General features: G+C 41.8%; 2 protein-coding genes across 10 annotated transcripts; one reads left to right on the top strand and one right to left on the bottom strand.

Moving 5' to 3' along the window:
- Positions 1-505: 505 nt before the first annotated feature.
- On the top strand, positions 506-13,505 carry LOC146295550 (myocyte-specific enhancer factor 2D homolog). 9 transcript variants are annotated; one of them, XM_084696478.1, is made up of 13 exons: positions 507-712; positions 5,445-5,829; positions 6,853-7,056; positions 7,387-7,524; positions 7,821-8,034; positions 8,196-8,246; positions 8,754-8,941; positions 9,211-9,240; positions 10,142-10,268; positions 10,467-10,626; positions 11,342-11,410; positions 11,852-11,902; positions 12,576-13,505. In XM_084696478.1, the coding sequence occupies exons 2-13, from the start codon at positions 5,776-5,778 to the stop codon at positions 13,036-13,038; spliced, it is 1,749 nt and encodes a 582-aa protein (XP_084552604.1). In that variant the 5' UTR covers positions 507-712; positions 5,445-5,775; the 3' UTR covers positions 13,039-13,505. The 9 variants fall into 9 exon arrangements, with proteins under 9 accessions (XP_084552611.1, XP_084552604.1, XP_084552607.1 ...); XM_084696476.1 differs by having other exon boundaries at positions 508-712; positions 7,818-8,034; XM_084696477.1 differs by lacking the exon at positions 507-712 and adding an exon at positions 1,194-1,210 and having other exon boundaries at positions 7,818-8,034.
- A 2,453-nt stretch (positions 13,506-15,958) lies between these two features.
- On the bottom strand, positions 15,959-18,918 carry tmem79a (transmembrane protein 79a). The gene is made up of 5 exons (XM_084696486.1): positions 18,771-18,918; positions 17,734-18,436; positions 17,287-17,472; positions 16,850-17,072; positions 15,959-16,714 (listed from the first exon to the last, which is right to left on the bottom strand). The coding sequence occupies exons 2-5, from the start codon at positions 18,221-18,223 to the stop codon at positions 16,519-16,521; spliced, it is 1,095 nt and encodes a 364-aa protein (XP_084552612.1). The 5' UTR covers positions 18,224-18,436; positions 18,771-18,918; the 3' UTR covers positions 15,959-16,518.
- Between the last annotated feature and the right edge of the window lie 380 nt (positions 18,919-19,298).

Here is a 19,298-nt window from a genome sequence, read left to right as displayed (position 1 = left end):
GACCGGATGGTATCACAATAGGCCTACCATTAGGTCAGGGCAACCATCAACCTGTGGCCAAAGAAGACCAGGAACCAGAACACACTCTCTAAAACATAACTAATTCCCTAACCATGGTTATCTTTGTACTGAAATCGTTCATCTGGAATCAGGTTTAATTTTTAAGAGTAGGCACCCTCCTTTCTTTTGATTTCCTGTCACGTAAGAAGACTGTTAACGTACACGGTGAAATGTGACCTGTGTGCTGACCATGAGTTAACCCAACAAATAACGGTTCTTGTTGGGCTGATACTACCTAGGAGGCCACGGTGACATTTTCTGCACATGCAAAATCATGTTAAAGGTAAATAACGAGGCGGAGGGACACAAACATTATAGAAGAACATGGCCGTCACCTCCGTCATGTCCTCTCCTTCAGATCCTTCCCATTTACAGTAACTTATCCTATGATTGGCTTGGTATGTGCAGTATTGGCTTCGTATTGGCCCATGACAGGTCAATCATGAACTGGTGGCAATGACGTAGCTAGGCTGTGCTACACTGGTTAGGCTACACTGTATCGTTTGGCAGAATAGAATAGTTATATCTTTACTAAACGGAATGGAATAAGGGATTTATGTAAATAGTAACAACGCTTGTGATTATTGAACATCTGAAAATATATCGTTAAATTACGCAATTCTTCTGCTTCTTTACACTGTAATCATTCAGGGTAAGTGTACTTGTACATTTCCTTCCTGCGTTTTTTCTCTCTCGCAGTACAAGTGATTGCTTTATTGTTTAAATCAAGCCAATTCAACTACCCATGCATTATTATATCGATTCTTATTATCTATCAAATATAATTTACGTTTTTTGTAAATATCAATCCTTGCTTGCTCTCTCGGTCGCACCGTCTTGTGTCTATCTGGTGTATCCTATTTTGTTGGAAGAGTTGAGGCTTACAAACAGGTAATGGCTGTCGGTCGACTTAGAGATTGTGAAATGGTAATAGAACACTTTGTTTCACTGAAAAATGATTGTTAAAATCTTAAATTAATGGTCCACGAGTGTAGCCAAAACAGAAAAACAATGTTGAAGATTGAGCTCTGCTTACGTTTTTGGAGTGATGGGCAACTACCAAAATAAGAGCTGTCAAAATGATGCTAACCGCGAGCTGACACTGAGGATTCGTCGCTGGGTGTCGGTCCCTGAATGGCTTCTTCTCGTGGTCTGTAAAATATAGGCTCTTTACCTTGAAATCATGTTATAGGCTTGGTGTTCTGTCTAAATTACGAAATTTCTTTCCTACATACCATCTTCAGCCTAGCTGTCAGTCAATGACGAAATTAGACAGGTAGGGACTAATGGAAAATTAATCTAAAAAGTTAATACCTAAACGATCGAAAAGGACTGACGTCTATATCCTGCACATATTGGCTAATTGGATTTTATTACTTTGGGAGATAATGTGTATGTACATACATACATTCATACATACATACATACTAGTCCAGTTTTCAGAGATTCTATAAAACCGAAATGCTCCCATCACACGTTTTTTTCAGTAAAATACTAAATACCTTTGGACAAGTTTTGGCTTGTAGTATATTGTTTTAGCCATTTGTCATATTTGTTACAGTCAGTAACAGCCCTGTACAGCCCTGGGAAATGCATTCAAGGATTGTCAGTAAAAGCTGTCACAGTTAAAGGAAACCTTCAAATGAACTACAATAGCAATGCTTTCTAACATAGTTATGGAGGACTCAGCATCATATTTATGCAGAAACACCTTTAACTCCCTTTCATTATTTTTGTTGGATTGTCTCAGGATTGACAATCAATAATGGAATGTGATTGATTTGAGTCTATAGGCCAGATCTCAAAACTGTGATCACTGTTTGCTACTCCTTCTGTTCTAACTCATTAGATAGTTCCTAGGAAAAAGGGATTAGACTTTTAGAAGAAAAAAACAGAAGAGTAATGCAACTCCATCACTCATCAGGCAGAACTTATTTTCCACTTCATGTGCTTGCTCTTCCAATCAGGACCTGTCATATTCATTGACCAATAATTACCACCATAATCCGCTAAAGGTCACTGCCACAACAAAATAGTCCAAAACAGACAGACCCAGGGCCATTATTGCACTCTCCCTCCCCCACATTAGAGGTATTTGATGAATCCTGAATTATAAACACAGATAGCAAATGATTTGTTGGAATTTAAGGAAAGCTTCATTTTACCTATAGGTGATGGATTTTATCTATAGCTGTCTTTTCACAACATCGATGCAATCATAAAATCCCAAACCTTTCATGAATGTCTCTGGAACTGAGATTGAGTTTAAAGCATGCCCCTACAAATATTTGCATCACTGTGTGTCACATAGTGATATGATTTTGGTAGACTCAGCATGAGTCAAGCTATGTCCACATTATCTAGACTGCCGTCTGATCAGTCCTCCAGCAAGATCCTAATTGAGCCATCAGCGCCTGTAGAGGAAGAAGGAGGATGGACTCAATTATAGTAATGAGGGCTAGCAATGCAGAGGGCAGCAGAGAATGCTGGACACAAGCATCACCGAAAATACTTGTTCCAGCCAATCTACACTTGATCCAAATGCCTAAAGTCTAACCTGTCCACAAAATCAGGTTCCTACTAAAATGATATCTTATTGCATATTGCCACATTTCTATTTGCATATCATTTTGCCAGTATGAGACATAAGCAACCCATCAAGGATTTCAAGACTACGAAGTATTTGACTACGGGAATAGCTTGGCTGTTTCACAGCTCAATTTGTATTTGCCTGCAGCAATGCAATGGTAGACATTATAGTGTAGATGGATCCACTACATCGTAATAGATGATCGCATGGTCATGTCTAGCTGCTAAATTCCTGATTATGTTTTACAAAAGACAGTTCCCAATCTCATTTTTAGAAGAGTGGTAATGAAGATTTTTTTTAATTGATCACTTGTAGTAGACACAGAAAAAAAATCTATCAAATCAACTTTAATGCCCACCCAAGTCCTTCGCTTCCCTCAATAGAGGGCCATTGGCTTTAAAGACAGATTAAGTGCTAATCTGAGCACATGTAATATTTGATAATGGACATTATCACAGGGAATGAACCCCTGGGTCCTTCTGATTCTCAGAGATGTCACAGATTGTTAACTGACAGTGACCTACATAAGCAATACCTGCCAATGCTTACAATGCTTTACAGAGGTGAAGACATGTTTCCCTTAAGTGAGTGGATATTTTCAGTTCTTCATGACTAGGTGGTATGTTGCAGGGTTTTTAAGTAAAGGTGTCTAATGCACCATTAGTATTTCTGTGTTTTTTAATGCACCCATGTCTTAATAACAAAAAGTAATGTATCCCTATGGGTTTTGATCAATTATTTATTGTACGATATTTCTTCATACCATTCCATTCTGTCAGTTGTAATCAGCTGTAATGATGTGCCTTTCACTCTGTAATCCAATTTTACAAATATTCCAGTCACTCAGTATGTCTGTGTTTCCCATTGATGTCCTGTAACAGTAACATTGTGTGAATGTGGGTTGGAGTGTGTCCCAATATGTTCTGCTCAATTTGGGGGGGGATTCCTGTGTGGACTTGCCCTCACTATCCAGCACCCGTTGATGCCAAAAGAAGGCATTTTGTGGGTGACAAGGGCCGTACCAACAGCTACAGAAATGAGTTTGCATATTTTCCATCTGGCCTCACAATGATCCCACAGAAAAGCGGGGACTTGAAAGAGGAAACGCTACAACATTTACATAATAGCCACAAAGCTGTGTTCATGGGAAGATATGAGTGTGGTGTTATTGGATGGCTTGTGGCATAGCTGGAGAGTTTTACGGCTGTATTGCCAACAGTATTTCCTTGCTTTGCAGTTGTACTCTACATAGGATGATGAAATAGGACTGATTGAATAATTAAGGTAAAGAACATGGTGCCACCAAAACAGCCAGATAAAGAACTCCATATGGTCCATTAGATTTGTGAACAAGTATTTAAGATAGTAGAGCTCCTAGCATATGAGGGTTTGGGAACAGCTGAGATGGGCAGGGGGTTAAACACAAGGTATGGTACCAACTGTTCTAGCATGTGGGTAAGCTTTGTAAAGGGCGAGGTAGTAGGACACACGTAAGGGTCACAGGTGGGCTCTGATTAGAGGTTAGCGACAGTCTCTGGGCAGATTAAGCCAGAATCATGTAGTCATTGGCTATTCCACTGAAGGTTTTCACTACAGCTGAGCACAGCAATACTACATGGCCTACATACAACTTCTTGAAAGTACTTAAATGCTTGGTTGAATGTCAACCGTTGGGTCTGGTTCTGCAAAGAGGACAGTAAAACATGTTGAGATGAGGACCTAAACCATACCCTTTAGCTGAGCAACGGTCTTGTGACAGGAAAAGCCCTGTGTTTGGAGTGGATGGGTCGTGTAAGGTAACTCTGCCTTGGGGCTCTCTCTGTGAGTCTGCAGTGAAATATTCTAAACGGAAATGAAGCGGCGCTGGAGCGAGTGAACATATTGTGTGTGTGTGTGGAAGGTGAAAAGGAATGAGATTTGTTCCAGATCCTGTGGCTTTGGCAGGAAGTGGCGGAGGTTGGAGGGGAAATGGTGTGTTAGAGAATGAGAATGGCAGGCTGCCATGGAAACCAACAATATTACGAGTGTCTTCTGCAACATTGGAGGAAAATTGTCCTCCTAAAATGTAGAAGATTATTTAACACTATATTTACCTTTATGCCATTCTGTCATCCTGTTTCTCCACTCAACTGTTGCATGGCACATGGGGACAAAGTCACTCAAGTAAAAGTAAAAAAAGTAGTAATCCATCACTGCTTTATCTACTGCATGTCACTCGCTCACCTCCTTCACCACTGAAATCAAGTTAGGGGAGGTGCTAATATGCTAGTGCCCACTCTGGGGGAAAAGAAACACATTTGTCTGAGAGAGCAGGGAGTGCAATCCCAAACTGAAGGAAGAAATGTGTCGTGAGAACAAAGATATTTTTAGTCGCTTATCACAGCGACCAAGGCTTGCTATGACGTTCTTGTGCATGGGAATTCCCTCCCAGATAGTTCGCTAACTTTCAGTCACTCGGTTGTCCACTGCCTAACTCTATAGATGGAATGGGAAAAGCTAGATTAGCAACAGTTAGCATGCCTTCTGTTTTACTGGAACATAGGCAACATACACCTATTCCCAGTTTGTCTATGTTGACCTGAACATGTGTGTGTTACAGTGAGTGTATGTAAGCTACACTTTATTCTGCTCAAACAGGTCAGAACACCTTACTATGCTGACATGCTATTGTACTGAATGCAGAACATATTCTGACACAGTATTGGGTCACCATCCCCATGTCTGTCAAATGTCTACATTCCGTTTGTGAATGACACATGTAATAATCATAGGATTCTGCTCTGTTTTATTTTAGGAGTTAAAGATTCCTTACGGACAACAGTCATTTGGAAGCGGCCACCTTTGCCTCCCCTAACCACACAATGAATTAAGGATATTACCAGTCCTGCCATCTGCATCCCTGCAACGCTGAAAGGGAGAAAGTAACCCCTCTGCCCTTTCACAGTAGACCCCGGGCAGAGGAGTACTTGACTTTGCAAGTGTTTTTTGACGCTGGTGTGCGTGTGTTCATGAGTGTGTTTGTGGCCCAGAAAAAGCGAGTAGGCTACACTCCACCTCTCTACTGCTGAGGAGAAGGCACTACCCTGTTGTATTGGACCCGCTGTCCACTGCCACCGCCAGCCATTATGGGGAGGAAAAAGATTCAGATCCAGAGGATCACAGATGAGAGGAACAAACAGGTGAGGTGTCTGACACTGCGTCTCCGTAATGTGTGTGTGTGTGTGTGTGTGTGTGTGTGTGTGTGTGGTGGTGGGGGCTGTTTGTGTGTCACAGCCTACTAAGGACCATCTGACACCACAGGACCGGTTCCAATATTGCCACCTGTTATCTTCAGAGGGAGTTGAGTTCACCAAACGTGTTCCGAAAAGGTCACAGAGAAGGAAGATCTAACTGAAAGGAGAGTGTTGGTTTGCATTCAGCTTGTCTGATCACTAAATGGGACTGTGTGTGTTTTCCACGAGAGACTGTCAAAACACAAAGTCAAAACACAAAGTCAAGCGCTCATCAGATTGTGCATGAGTGATATCTATTTGCAGGTGTGAATTACATGTGTTCCATTTTTAAAGAGTGACCAGGCCAAGCAAGCACACAGAGTTCAAACCAACATGGAGTCAGTTTGATCACCCTCAGCTCTCAGGACAGCTGCTCCAGATAAATCAATCCTCCCAAAGCAGCTGCAAGGCAATGGATGCTGCCACAGCTATCCAGGACAGACAGTTACTGATCTGTGTGTGTGTGTGTGTGTGTGTGTGCACTGACATGCTTGTGTATGGAGAAATGATTCATAGGTTTTCACTGTGGGTGACCTGGGTGTTTAGTTGTTTTGTGTCATTACCCACGGGTGGGGGTGGGGGTGGGGGTGGGGGTTCCATGCCTTGTTTTTTGTGGGCGGATATTGAGAGTCCTTATCAGTTTTAACAGTATGCTAATGATCTAATTTTCATCTTCTCTGGTCTAAACATCTAGGTATTGAAAGGAAGGCAAAGAATGAAGCATTGTTCTTAAAGAAAGGGATTAGGTTAAATAAAGGGCATAAAAAACACTTTACGTAAAACTGTTCAAATGTTCTGGTCTCATCAAAAAATAGTTCACACACAGCTTAGCCAATGGATATGCGGTTCCAATGACCGTTTCGCCCCGACATTCATCTTCAAACCCTGCAGTACTTATGATCTAATTTACCCCCTCTCACCATGGCATAGGTGACGTTTACAAAGAGGAAGTTTGGTCTCATGAAGAAGGCCTATGAGCTGAGTGTGCTGTGTGACTGCGAGATCGCCCTCATCATCTTCAACCACTCCAACAAGCTGTTCCAGTATGCCAGCACCGACATGGACAAAGTCTTGCTCAAATACACAGAGTACAATGAGCCCCATGAGAGCAGAACCAATGCAGACATCATTGAGGTAAAGGACTGTCTTTCATTTCTGTATTTTTATTATTATTGAGTTTGACCCATTGGATTATTATTTCTACGGGTCATGTGCTTGTAAATAAACCTCAGCAATATGTTGGATACTTGTGCCAAAAAAGACGCCTTCCTGAAACAAACCAAGCCAGTTGTCCTTGAGGAAGTGAATGAGATGCCTTCTTCACCCATTTAGTTCTGTTTGTTCTTCTATTGCCTAGTGTAGCATAGTGAGGTAATAGACTGACAGTTCCAGTAAGAGATTTCAAGAAGTCTTCAATCACTTCTCCATACCAATTGTCTAATGAATATCCTTCCATGTATTTAGACATTGCGAAAGAAAGGCTTCAATGGTTGTGACAGCCCTGAGCCTGATGGAGAGGACTCCACTGACCAAAGCCCCTTGAATGATGAGAAATACCGCAAAAACACAGAAGATCTGGACATCCTGTTCAAACGCTATGGTGTAAGTGTCCCCTCCCAGCTACCAAGTAGCGAGAAGCCTCGAAATGGACATAACTTTCACTTGTTTATCTCTTAATGTGTATTAATAGAACGATAGCCTAACTGTTTGAGAAGAATAAAGCCAATGCAGACTTTTGTCACAGTAGTGCATTGTTTCATACTTGAGTCATAATAATCACATAAGTCATAATAATTGAGCTCTGCAGTCTTAAATCCTGTGTGTTTATTGGGAAATAAGGGAGCTGGAAGATGTGGCAATGTCTAAACTTTCTCTCTCATTCCTCCCTACTCTAGCAGACAGCTGCCCAGCCCCCCACGTTTTCCATGCCAGTCACAGTTCAGGCCACCAATCAGAACACCGTGCAGTTCAGTAACCCCGGTAATGCCCTGGTAACCACCTCTTACGTCACATCCTCATCTCTCTCCGATCCCCACCTCTTGTCACCACAGCAACCAGCTCTGCAGAGAAACACGGTGTCTCCTGGGTTGCCACAGCGACCGGCTAGTGCAGGTGAGTGAGAGAATGGATTGCATTCCACTGTACATGTGGAGGAAATTAGGTCATCCGTCCTATCCCCACAAAGCCATAAGTAGCAAATCATTAAACTATTGACTAGTGGCCGGTGTAGTAATGGTCCTTTTCTTTTTTGTGTTTTTTATTCTTTTGAACAGGAGCTCTTCTCGGAGGCGACAACTCCAATGGAGGATGTCCAAGTCCAGTCCGTGAGTACAAACTGTCACACTGAATACTACTCACTAAACACTCAACCACCCTACAATTAAGATACAGTAAGAGCAAATATTGGTTCCATCTTGAGTTTGGATCTCTTCGTTCACTCCCCGACTTCCCAAGTACCATTTCACCATAACTGTGACTGACCCAGATCTGTCACATGTCACAATGTCAGTGGGCATGCCTGGTATCCCCTGAACATATATTGGAGAGACCACAGCAATGTGGGAGAGAGGGAGACCCAGAGGGATCAGGTATCACTCCCCCTCCCACCCACCCCTACCCTTGTGGAGGTCTTGACCTAGTAACATTTTGTTATACAATTTGTCTGTATGGGAAATTACCTCCTAGATAGATATTCTATATATCTATTTCTTTATTTCCATATTAAACCGGGCTTCCTCAATTACTGGTAAATCACCTGTGTGTGTGTTTCTTATCAATTCTGTTTAAATTGCCCCATATTAATGTATTTATTTATTTGTTAATACCTCCAGCTAATGGATACATTAGTGCCAGGGCATCTCCAGGCCTCCTATCTGTTTCCAACGGCAACAGCCTGGGGAAAGTAGGTCCAGCCAAGTCTCCGCCCCCGCCGCCTAGCCCCCAGATGGTCAACAGCCGCAAGCCAGACCTCCGGGTCATCACCTCGCAGAGTGGAAAGAGTCTAATGCAGATGCAGATGGTGAGCTAAAGCAGGCCAAACTAGGCCATATAAAACCAAATACTTTCAAATAACTTTAATGAATGTGAATTGTGTGCAAAGAATGAAATGTGAGCATTTGCTCTTTGCTCCTTTTTTTTGGCTAAACTGATAATACCTATGTGTATGTGTAAATGTACATGGCCAGTGTATACGCACAACATCCTTAAATGGAAGGCAGACAGACGCAGAGTTTATTGGGTCGTTGAACAGACCAGAGTTGTAATTGTTTGCGCTCACGCCCCTTGCAGACAGAGGATGAGCTGGAGTTGGTGAATGAGGTGACCCATCCCACACGTCACTCGCATGTGTTGGTGACCATGGAAACATTAACATGGTCACAGTATCATTCAAGCCTGACTATAGATGGTCCCTTTGTTTTGATATCAATCCTGTGTGGTCCAGTGTGGCATGTCGTGGTCTAGTCATCAGTCCACGGTAGTCACCCTAATGCATGCGGGGCCAGAATCATGGTTGAACCATTCCAACATGATTGAATGCAGTTGTAATCTGACACATGATTAGAAGTGCAGTATATGTCTATCTTATGAATGTATTGAACTGAAACACTCTCTCTCACCCTGTGAGCTCTGAACCACCCCTAGCCAGACCTAGTGCCTTTGACATGGTATAGATTAAGTAAACATCAAACTATAATAATAGTGAATAATCCCAACTGTTGTCCACTAAGGATATGGGATCAAGGGGTAGTTCACGGAAAGATCCTTACATACAGTAATGCTTGGAAGAGAGTTCAGCAACGAGCTGCACTGAAATCATGGTGTCGTTTTTGACACCTACTGTACCTCCCCTTACAATGTTGCTGTCTCACTGTATTGTGACCAGCACTTTGCAGTGCATTTCTGCTGATCACAATACATTATTTACATCTCCGACCACCAATGTAGCTTGCAATTAGATTGACTGTTCTTGACTAAGAACAGCGTATGTGAAAGTTTCACTCATGTTCAATTTTTCCACGTTCATGCCTCCCTGATGCATGTCACAGGTTGTCTCATGACAATACATTCACCTTGGAACGAGCCATCAAAAGTCTTAATCATACACACGGAAGCATGCCAAAGCAACATTCATTCAAAGGAGACACATAGGTTAATCAACTGTCGCTATCATACTTTGATTATCTGTAACCATCGACCATTTGTCTTTTTTCCCCCCCAGAATGCTCAGAGGCTGGCTGGTGCCCAAGTTGCACAAGCGCTCACCACGCCGGTGGTCTCCGTGGCAACACCCAGTCTGCTGGCACAGGGGCTGCCCTTCTCTGCCATGCCGACAGCTTACAACACAGGTAACTAGGAGCATATGCTTATGCAAATATACAAATGGAACTCTTCTGGTGTTGTAGTTTCAGGGAAGCCTAAATATGGAACATGAAACAAGGACATTTTTGAGGAAGCTCAAATTGACAGATTAGAATATAAATGTTTGTTTGTATCTGAATTGTATTTGAATGGTGCATTCTTTATTTATTCCCCTTTTTCCTCAGACTACCAATTGACAAGCGCTGATATCACCGCTCTCCATGCTCTTGCTTCACCTAGTGGCCTGCTACCAGGCAACGTGTCCACATGGCAACAGCAACAGCATCAGCAGTCTGTATCGCAGCAACAACAGCAACTCAGTCTGGCTTCACTTAGCAACTTGGTGTAAGTTTTCGACATGGGTTGCCATGACATTCAGTATCAGACAGTTTGTTTCTAGAGCACCAGGATCGCAGTTCACCGAAGGTGCTTCAGAAGGAGATCATCTGTTGGACCTTGGCTAAAATGAACCAGAGTTTTTACCAAGGATTAACCGTTACAAAACTTTCTTCAAACTATAGATAACTGTTTAACCCAACTGGTCAACACTATGCAGCTGATTCTTTGTTCACTAGTGTTCCATGGCATGAATCTATTGTTGAATTTCAAGTCTTTGATCTTTTCCCTGCATGCTCTTTCCTCGTTTGCCTAAACATGCACTGTCAGAGTGCAGGAGAAAAGACCCGGAACATCCATTAAAGACTCTTGAGATTCAACCTAAATACAAGCAATTCACATCCTGAAGGATAGGTGAATTGGTGTCACATAGCAACATCCCAGTCTCTTCACACCCTTAAACACCGTTATCTCCAGATTTCAGTTGTTTAAGGTCTGTTGGTGGCTTTCCTCAGACAAGCCACCAGTGTGCACTGTCCCTCATGACCTGTGCACACAGTCTGCTGGAGGGGAGGGGAGGGGAGAGGGGGGGGAGACTTAAGAGGTCGGAAAGCTCAGCTCCTGAAGAGTGTAAAACCAAGTGGCTGACCCCAGCACAGTGCTATTTGGATGGGGGAGGACACTGTGAAAGCCTTGTAAGTGTGTTCTCTCCTCTTGTCCACAGCATGTGGGGTATGGACAAACAGAGCGGCGAGCTGTCTAGCCAGATCTCCAGTCTAGCAGCCAATTTGAGGTGAATGTGTGTCACGTCCTGCCGTTCTCATTGGTGTGGTGCACCTTCAAGTGGCACGGTTCTTCACTTTACCCGGTTCCACCTCTCATTTCTGACTAGCTATCTGTCATATGGAATCCCTGTGTAGAACTTAGTCTTTGGGAACCTTGATAGAATTCTATGCACACACACAAGACACACATAAATATTATTTGTGTCCTTTACATATACCGTGAGGGGAAAAATCAATGTATTTGTTATCCATCTCTAACAAGTTGCTATCATTCTTGTGATTAGTTTTTCTGCCCATCTACTGTATGTTTGTGTACTCTTGTTTGTGTACATACACATTAGATGGATTCAAGGACTGGTATATCTGTTCATATACCTTTTCTTTCACATTGCTCTCATTTCATAAGCCTTATTTTCTCAAGTGGTCCAACATTTTCTTTCTCCCTACAGCGTGTCCTCGCCGTCCAACCTGCTCTTGGGTAGAGATGAGTGGTTGGGACGGTACTGTATTACTTCCTGTATCGTTGTGTGTCTGCGCTTTTTGGTTGCCGAGGCATGTCTATGCTGTCTGCATAAAAAAAAAAAAATGTGACTCGGCTATGCCAAGCAGAGTTACTCTCTCGTACAGACCATTTCATGCTTGAATTGCTGTTGGGCAGCTATGTGGTGAAATGTGGGAGCTGAGAAAGGGATCAGTAATCTTTGGGGGGCAAGCCATACCGAAGGCGCCTTGCTTTAGCATCGTCACTCATCTAACCCTAAATAAACCCACCCTAACCCAAAATATATTTGGATGAAATGCTATTGTGCCTTACGATACAAGATGTCTATGAATTAAAGAGGTGCAATCTTAAACCCACTAGTCACATGGAATTTGAGGGTATGCTGATTTATGTGGAGGATATGATTATTTGGGTGATATGCAAAGTGAAAAACAAGTGTATGGAGTTCGGTATGGTTAGCCAATCAAGGCTTCTAATGCTTGTCGTGTATTGGGTTGTTTGATTGTTGATATGTGTTGCTACGCCATGTGGGTGTCTCAGGTTTTGTCATTTGAAAACCCATTCCAACGTGTTATGTAATCTTTCTATTCAAATGTTCTCTTAACTTCTTTCTCCTTCCTCCCTTCTTTGTTTTCACACCATGACTGGCCTCCCCTTTCTCTGTCTCACAGGCCCGTGACCCATATACCTCAGAGCACCATGCTAACTGTCAACACCAACTCCAATGTGAGCATCAAGTCTGAGCCTGTGTCACCTGGCAGAGATCGCAACACCCAGTGTTCTGTTCCCTCCTCCACCTCTTCTTCGTCCGGAGGCGGGGTCTTGACGGCAACTGCCCCGCCCCAGTACCCGGGCTCCCTGCTGTGCCTGGAGCCCCCTACTGGCCGCTCTCCCGCAGACAGCATCAGCAGCAACGCCAGCTCTTACGAGGGGAGTGACCGCGATGACCCGGCGGCAGGTGGCGGCAGCGCCGGTGGCGGCATCTCCACACACGCCGCGGGTAACACAGGCCCATCGGGTGGAGCCCTCCCCCCTGAGTTTAGCCCCTCAGCTGAGCTCCATAGGGCACAGAGCGAGGCAGAGCAGGAGGGAGCAAACGTCAAACGCATAAGACTTGACACGTGGGTCACATAAAAACAGCAATGCCAAACCGTCCTCATCCCTGAAAGCACCAGTAACACTGACACCACACGTATAAATACATATAGACACGGACACGTCTCACACCCTCCCACTTATCCCACCTCATTGACACTGCCATTTGTTCACTTCCACACAAGGTCTAGCCCTGGCCTCCATCTAAACCTATAAATCCACCTACCCGGTCAGTCCCACAGGACTCAGAAGCTGAGCCGGAAATGTGCGTGTTTTTTTTCGAACAAGGTATCTCATTGAATATGAAGAGAACACAATTGGAATGCCGTCTTTTAAATGGTTGTTTAATTTAATTTGATGGTGTGGACAGGTGTATTAAGAGTGCATATTATCTCCCAAGGTTGATTGCTCAACGATGTTAAGACCAGATGAAAGTCTTCGCTTGTAGACCGCACAGTCAACAACTTTATGTATTAAATTTGAGCTGCATCTGCTGATTGACAGTATGATCTGTGTTAATCTGTGCTTGGAGTGGACTGGGTTGTAGACTGAGCTTCTCACAGGACTAACTGCCACGTTCACTCAACAGTTCTGCTCTAAAAAAAATGTTTTTCAATCAGCAATGTCCGTGAAAAAGCACCTTTTGGGGTGACGGCAAGTATGACTCGGCTCAGTTGAAAAGATTGCAAAGAGACCCAGACGGGCTGCGAGGATTTTGCGGTTAGGGCAGAAAAACTGCGTGCACCAACATCAACATTCAAGCCCAGCCAAAGACTCAGGTAGCTCTCCGTCGTCAACTAGCACTCTCATCAAGGCCTAGAACAAGTAGAGACTCATTGCCAGAGTGCCGACATCAACCTCCTCTTGTACTAAAATGCCAAATGCCTCATCAAATGCAGAAAGAGCATTGTAGAAACAGAAGATGCTCAAGAACGTGACAAATGAAAATTGATTTACGCCAGGCTTTGAATTGGCTTTCGGTGACAATGCCTCAAGTCATAGTTTTTTTTTTTCAATTTTGAAGGAATTTGCCCCCAATGATAATTGAAAATGCATAATGGTTTTTACTCCTAGAGACCGTTGTTTATGACATAGGTTTCTCTGGTTAGGGAAGTGTTTGGTCTTTTAAGTGATGCATTATAGATTTGAAGGTTGAGACTGTTGATGATTGTTCATGAGTAACAATTCAATTTTTTTTATGAAACACCTATCGTACAAAAGCTTTGATGTTCTCTTAGCTCTGTTTAACACTTGGATGTGTTTCAGAAGAGCCTCTACAGCAGAATACGAGAACACACAGTATTCTAGACATTCTATATTTTCTACCGTCTCAGTCGGCAGCAAAGCAATTGGCTCCCTAGTGAGGTGACGATAAGTGTACATATGAATATATTTGCATAAACTTTGGTAGGTATCCCTAAAACAAGCAATGTGTTCATTCTCAGTGGATCTGTTTGCGTATGAGTGTAATTTGATATGTTCAAGCTACAATGCAGGAGCCCTGCAGCACTAGGTGGTAAGTCACCTTGTTTAGTAACCTATTTAATGCTAGTGTTGATGGTGTGCACTTTTTTTGTCTCTCATTCATTCTTAAGAGGCCTGCTGTGATGTCATTATGTTATTTTGCCACATACACTGAACCCAATCCCACAATAAGATGAAAATGGTGGACACAACCATTTATAATAATTCTGTAAAGTCAAATCAGTAAGGATACACTTGAAACTACAGTACTGCATACATTATAGAATTATGTTTAAGAAAAACATTTCATCTGTAAAATTTGTTGCCACCTATATAAGTTTTAATCTTATAAAATGTTCAAATGTTCAAATTCTGAGTGTCATTTTGAACAGACACCTGGAAATAACTGATTTAATATCAGTGCCTGACATGGGAATTCCAGGGTTCACTGTGTGTGGCCATCACCAGTAGTTGAACTAGTGGCTGCATTAACTATGAATGTGCAGATCACAGTGTGATGTACAGTGCAAGGCTGGCATGATTGCTCTGTATTACACCAAGAATCACTTTGTTTCGACACAAGTTTTGCTCTGATAGCTTTGTGGCACAAAACAGGTCATTTATAGGCAATTTAAAGTGACACCACCTCTATTGGCTTTCACATTGTTAATGTACAAATAGCTTTCTCTTTCCAATCTAGCAATGTAGTCTCAAGACAATCTATATGAGCAATGAAATATCCACAACCCTGTTTTTTGTGTACAATGTTTTTTTTTTTATCTCACTATTTTTCAAGTGTTTATTTGTGCTGGTAAAAGTTCATTGTCTATTACTAGTAATAATAATATTATTATTATGATGAAGCTCTTATTTTTCTGCTATTTTGTGTAGAATAGCCAACCTTTTTTATTTAATCTACCTTATTGTATACAGACTGGTTTCCTTCTATGATACAACTAAAATTGCACGATCAGTCATTGTGGTATTAGCAAAAGCAATGAAGGAAAATACCCGGTTAATGCTGCAATTTAAATTAAGACAGAATATATTTATAAAGTGATGGAAACTGAAATTTTTAATTTGAAAATAAACAAGCATGGGATAAGAATCATGTTAATAAACAGTAGAAATAAACAACATGCATCACAAATGAGTAAAATATCTCTGAAGAAATGTAGCATAAATACACAAGATAAAGTATAGCTAATATATTGTGTTTCGCTATCTTCTTTGGGGTTTTGTTGTAAGAAATACTTAATTTGTTGTTTTTGAGAATGATATACATTTTGTGTATATTTTCATATACAAAGTATGCACTGATATGTTAAAATTCTATACCGCTTTTACAAAAAAGTGTTTGTTGTACCAAAGTATCCAAGTCCCTTGAAACCTTATCCTTTTTTTGGCGTATGTTTTACCGTATTTTATATATTAAATAGACAAATTGAGTGAAATAATCTATTGTCATCATTTAAAAATGATAAAAAAACGCAAAACCCTCTGATGGCTTTATTGAATTTATGACTTCATCAATCTGTTTTATATAGCAGCATACAAAACAAAACAAATTCACAGTCGTAAGAAATTGTAATTCAATTGTGTGTAGCCACATGACAATAGTTATAGAGATACTCAATATACTAAAATCACATGAAATACATAAATGTGAAATTTCAGTATTGTCGTATTCCTTATGTACACTACATTGTACATGTATCATAAGAAAGTTTGATCTTAAAAGTCGTGATCTATATTATTCATTCACATTTATCAGTCCATTTCAGCATTAATTTCCTTCACCACTCTTAAAAACAATGGCACTGTATTTGATCAATTACTTTACAAATAGCATGTTGAATTATTGTTACAATACCAAAGTACATGAATAATCCAGAAAGGCCTTCAGTCAATCTGGAACCAAGTAAACATTATCATAGTAATTTGGCGTGTTTTGGCAACATCTCCCCTTAACCCCAGTAGTTCTAATGCTGTATAGACTCATTTACACTTCACCCACATTTTTCCTCTTGAGGACGTTCCTTTTCACTCCACTCCTCACCCAAACCATCTCTGCCTGGGAGGTGGGGCAGTGGTGGGCGGGGCCACATCAAAGATGGCCCCTTCTCTGAGCGACGAGCAGACAAAGTAGAGGTTAGCTCCCAGCATGACCAGCACGGGGATGAAGGAAAGACCAAATCCCAAGCCTCTCACACTGCTGCTGCCCAGAGACACACAGACCCAGTAAATCAACCTACAGAGCAAGGGATAGAACAAAGTGAGAATGGCAAAATAAACAACACACCCATTCTGTATAATGCTTGCACAAAATAAAAGTTGTCACACACAACCGAAGTATAGGAGATGGACAAAAGATGAGAACACACACCTGCCAAAGGTGAAGACAATAGTCAGCAGAGGGACTATCTTTAGAAAGTCCTGGCTGATATATGTGGCCATGACAGCCAACAGCAAAAAGTAGAAGAGGAAGAGGGCCAGTGAGTCACTGACAAAGTGCCAGTGCACCAACACTTCCCTGCTCTCCACCCTCCCGTCGTACAGGGGGGTCAGCGCACCATAGCGCAACCGAGCCACCCCTTGCACCATAACACCTGAGACAGAGAGAGACAGAGAGACAGAGAGACAGAGAGAGACAGACAGAGACAGACAGAGAGAGAGAGAGAGAGAGAGAGAGAGAGAGAGAGAGAGAGAGAGAGAGAGAGAGAAAAGATAAGGGGAGGAAAATATACATTAATGAGCTAACTTGGGCAGCCAGTTCAGTATACACTAATAATAAAACAAATTCTACTGATAAAACAACCTTACCCAGCATAATGGGAACAATAGCGAAAAAGGAGCAGCGCAGTGTGTACACAAGCCTGAGTGGGGCACTGTCGAGCAACGGGGCATCGAAAGGCAAGAAAGCATAGCCTCCCCACACCAGCAGAGGGAAGAGCAATGCAGCCACGGCAACACCCACACTGAGCTTCAACTTGTCACTGTCACATATGTCTAAACAGAAGAAGAAATATAAACATTAGAAATTACCAGTTAAGTGTTATCACTTCACTTGCTGCTAACCAGAATGACATGTGAAAATGTCAAAATCTGCTAGTGTCTGCAAGTACAGTTAAATTAGCTTATATCAAGCATGACATAACTTAAAGCATTGTGGGTGCATACACTGTAAAGTATCCAAAGTTGATTGTTCATCGATCTTTGGTACAGAACATGGATTACATCATTCAGGAGAGAAAGACCATACTGACTTACATGTGAAGTTGTCCTCCTCTGTCAACTCAGAATAGTATTGCACTGGTGAGATTGTCGTATGTGGCTCCATCAGGGGACGCTTCTCCGGAAGTTCTTCCTCATTCTCTTGTGGAAGCTCCGGCTTCCATGAAGGGCACACTATATTGACTTGTGGAGAAAAAAACGGTGCTTCCTTTTCTGCGGTCCAGTCCTCTAGGTAATCACGGTTCGTGTCCTGATTATCGGGAACTGATCCATGACTGATGTCATTGTGTTCTCCCATCCTCTCGACACCGTCTTCCATCCATCTCTCTCCCTCTGGCATGCTTTCTCTCCACTTGAATCTGGCCTTATTTTCTGACTGGCTCTTTTCTTCCTTTTCTTCAGCGGTGCTCTGGAGCTCTGAACCATCCTGACTTTTTCTAGGGATTTGAGGTTCTGCATTGGGTTCATTGTTCAACGGTCTTTCATTGCTACCTCTCTCCGGGTTTCCAATTTGTTGCTCAGACATATTAAATGGAGAGAACGGTGTCAACAAGTATACCGTGTGTTTATATTTGTTTCAGGCTATTTACATGCAGCCCAAGGTGTGACTTCACTGAAAACCTTAAGGAGTGCTATATTAGTTATCCTCTCATGTCTCAGTATGCTGTCCTCAATTATTTAGATCTGCATAATCTCTGCACCAGTGTATTTCCTGTGCCACAGGCTTGATATGATTTCCCTGCAGGAAAGAAATATGGGCTTTTAAAAAATGTGTTCTTGAACTTGTATTGGTCTAAAGCTAATAGCAAATTATTATAAAGATGTCTTCATAAAATGCTAAAATGAGGCTATATTGATTTCCTAATGACTAACGAACTTCACAAGGCACTTTCAGGAACAAAATGTCGAAAAGCACATGAATGTCGATAACCATGGTTTGATATGGATATAATACGCTAAACTTTACGTTTCATGTTGGCAGTTACTCATAATCTGTAAACCAACAAAACGAGTCAAAAATATATGTAGCCTACAATATTTAGGACATAATAAAATCTAGTCGGTGAACTTACCGTGGTTTCTCGCCGCAGAGAAAGTAAACAGAGAAGTAAGCAGTAAGAATATGACTTTTGATCTGACAACGTAAATAAGGAACTCGGAAGAAAAAGTAACCTTGTTGAACAGGTGTGGCCAGCGGCAGGTAAATCATTGTTGGGAACACTTGTGATTGTTCGTAACTCCACCCCTAGTGACGTAGCCTATTATTTTGTGTTTTTCTTATTAAGTATTCGTGAATTAATATCCTACTCTCAAAACTCATTGTAGGGTGAATGCTATAATGTTAACGCCAGCAAGTTTTTTTATATTAACTCCTTTAATCCTATAAACCACAATGCAACTGTAACACGTACTGCACTGTAAAGATGACAATGTGGCATTTTAGTGAACAAATTGTTCCCCTTTTTAAACAACAGCTACAGCCATACTGGTCATAATGTTTGCTTTTGCACACGTTTAACACTGGCGTAACAAATATGCCTACATTTAGAAGAAATGCCTACACGTAAGTCGCTACAAATTGAAATATTTTATTTACAATT

The sequence above is a fragment of the Hypomesus nipponensis genome, chromosome 4 (genome assembly GCF_054491055.1).
Source record: "Hypomesus nipponensis isolate SF chromosome 4, ASM5449105v1, whole genome shotgun sequence".
Lineage (NCBI taxonomy): Eukaryota > Metazoa > Chordata > Actinopteri > Osmeriformes > Osmeridae > Hypomesus > Hypomesus nipponensis.
Note: the sequence above shows the minus strand (reverse complement) of the source record. Positions and strands in the feature narration are given on the sequence as shown.